General features: G+C 44.6%; 1 protein-coding gene across 1 annotated transcript; it reads right to left on the reverse strand.

The window, feature by feature from the left end:
• Window positions 1-1,333: 1,333 nt before the first annotated feature.
• Window positions 1,334-1,669, reverse strand: LOC106726048 (protein p13 MTCP-1-like). The gene has a single exon (XM_014539489.1). The coding sequence runs from the start codon at window positions 1,667-1,669 to the stop codon at window positions 1,334-1,336; it is 336 nt and encodes a 111-aa protein (XP_014394975.1).
• Between the last annotated feature and the right edge of the window lie 1,266 nt (window positions 1,670-2,935).

The raw sequence follows: 2,935 nt of genomic DNA on the forward strand, positions 1-2,935 counted from the left end.
GGGAGGTTGGGCAGCTGGGTCGGGACAATAGGAGGGCTCCAGGGCATGTCCAGCCCATCTCACTCAGTCCCGATCAGCCAGACCCCAGCAGCAAGCTGACCTACCAGTCTGAATGTCTTGTCCCTGGTGGTCAATGCATGTCCTAGTGAGCAGTTGAGCAACCTTAGTATTTCATTTGCATATTATGCTTTGATTGGTTGAACAGATGACTGGTTGAATTGACACTTAGCATATTAGGCTCTTAGTGAATCGGATTGATTTCATACAGGAAGGGAGCGAGAAACATAATTGATGAGTGAGAATCATACATTGGGTGCATCCTGCACACCTCCTACTGGGCATCGAGCCCACAACCAGAGCATGTGCCCTTGACCAGAATCGAACCTGGGACCTTTCAGAGTCCACAGTCCAACCCTCTATCCACTGAGCCAAACTAGCTAGGGCTCATTGGTTAACTCTTGACTGTGCCCGTAACATGAATCGAACCGTGACCTCCAGGTTCATAGGTCGTCCCTCAAATACTGAGAAACACCAGCTTGGATCAAAATGCTTTTATTGATTTGAGAGAGAGGGAGAGAGACAGAGCTAGACAGAGAGGAAAAGAGACATAGAGAGAGAAAGGAGAAGAGGAACAAGAACAACAAGAAGAATAAGAACAAGAAGAGAGAGAGAGAGAGAGAGAGAGAGAGAGAGAGAAGAAGAAGAAGAAGAAGAAGAAGAAGAAGAAGAAGAAGAAGAAGAAGAAGAAGAAGAAGAAGAAGAAGAAGAAGAAGAAGAAGAAGAAGAAGAAGAAGAAGAAGAAGAAGAAGAAGAAGAAGAAGAAGAAGAAGAAGAAGAAGAAGAAGAAGAAGAAGAAGAAGAAGAAGAAGAAGAAGAAGAAGAAGAAGAAGAAGAAGAAGAAGAAGAAGAAGAAGAAGAAGAAGAAGAAGAAGAAGAAGAAGAAGAAGAAGAAGAAGAAGAAGAAGAAGAAGAAGAAGAAGAAGAAGAAGAAGAAGAAGAAGAAGAAGAAGAAGAAGAAGAAGAAGAAGAAGAAGAAGAAGAAGAAGAAGAAGAAGAAGAAGAAGAAGAAGAAGAAGAAGAAGAAGAAGAAGAAGAAGAAGAAGAAGAAGAAGAAGAAGAAGAAGAAGAAGAAGAAGAAGAAGAAGAAGAAGAAGAAGAAGAAGAAAGAGAAAGAGAGAGTGAGGTGGGGACATCAATGTGCCCTCGCACCCAGGGGGTGGCAGATAGAAAAACAGAGCTTAGTAAAAAGGTGAACAGAACTATACACATCCCAACGGCAGGCCAGCAGGACTGGGGCTCAGGTTGACAAGAGCCTGGGATGCTATCATGTGTCCTACGAGTCGTCCATCAGCTCAAGGATCATTTCCTGCACACCATTCTCCTTGACGTGGTGCACGATGTGCCAGAACTGTCCCATGGGGTCCACATACTGCCTGCCAGAATGGAGCATCCACATCCAAGGCATGGTGATCGAGGTCAGTGGGCTGGTGGTGAGTGAGATATGCCCACTGGGGATGTCTTCCTGGCGCAAGTGGACATGCAGGACACCTGTGTCCATGACGAGATGCAGCCATGTGCGGTAATTCTCATACTCGTACACCGAGGGCCCACGGATCCTCAGGCACTTGGGGTGCGAGGTGAGGTGCACCTTCGATGGGAGCTCGGCCATGACCCCTCCATGGTCCAAGGAGCAATAGTCATAGTTCTCAGAGCCTCTGGCTACTTCCGTCCTCCTATCGAAAGACAGGGGATGGGGTCTCCAAACGCATTTTGCCTCGGCTTTAATGTTTATGGTTTTTATGGTTGTGTTTGTGGTTGCCTTTGGTTGTTTTTGCAAATTTATAAATCTCAACTTTTCTTTCTTTTTAGCTTTAGATCTCTCTCCTAGAACAAACTGTACAAAACATACTTAATGTAAAATATGATTCTATGAAAGTAACATGGTCCTATAGAATTTTTAAAACATTTTTTAAATGACAGTTGACATAGAATGTTAGGTTCATTTCAGGGGTACACCCGTACACCCCAAAATTATATAGTGGACTAAGAAATCATGCAATTAATCTCATACCCATTTGACACCATAACAGTTATAATATTATAATATTCTCAGTGTACAAAATTTATGCACTCAGGGCGGTCCCTCAGCCAATCCTGCAGCCTCTCCCAGTCCAGGACCCCTTGAGGGATGTCCAACTGATGGCTTAGAACCGCCTTAGTGCTGCCATGGAGGCTCCCACCACCCCCCTGTGGTCCCCAGCTGTGAGCATGGCCTTTGGCTGAGCAACGCTCCCCGTGTCCGAGTGCACTGACCACAGGTGGACAACTCCTGCCATGAGCATCTGCCCTTGGTGGTCAGTGGGTGTCATAGCGACCAGTCGTTCTGCCGTTTGGTCGATTTGCATATTAGCCTTTTATTATATAGGATTGACTCAATGCTCTACTTTACTGTGCCATGAATATTCTTTCGGTTTTTTCATATAGCTTTACTGATTTCAGAGAAGAAGGGAGAGGGAGAGAGAGAGAGAAAGATCAAAGATGACAGAGAATCACGGGTTGGTTGCCTACTGCATGCCCCCTACTCGGGATCAAGACTGTAACCTGGGCATGTGCCCAGACTGGGAATCGAACCGAGATCTCCTCATTCCTCGGTTTAAGCTAAACAACTAATCAATGCCAGCCTTGCTCTTTTCTTCTTTTTCTTTAATTTTTCTTTTGTTAATTAAAACTTTGTTGTCGGATCAACTTTTCTTTTTACCCTGAAACCACCACCTTCTTTCTGATCATCTCAGATGGAACTCACAAACCATAGAACAAGCCACCCCATGCAAATACTATGCAAATAATATTCTGTACCTTTAACAGCTGATACAGGAACAAAGCTAATATCAGCATCTAGGAGGGCTTCTTAACAGAGGTCTTGCTTCTCAGTTTG

Source organism: Myotis brandtii, unplaced genomic scaffold, assembly GCF_000412655.1.
Source record: "Myotis brandtii unplaced genomic scaffold, ASM41265v1 scaffold2177, whole genome shotgun sequence".
NCBI lineage: Eukaryota > Metazoa > Chordata > Mammalia > Chiroptera > Vespertilionidae > Myotis > Myotis brandtii.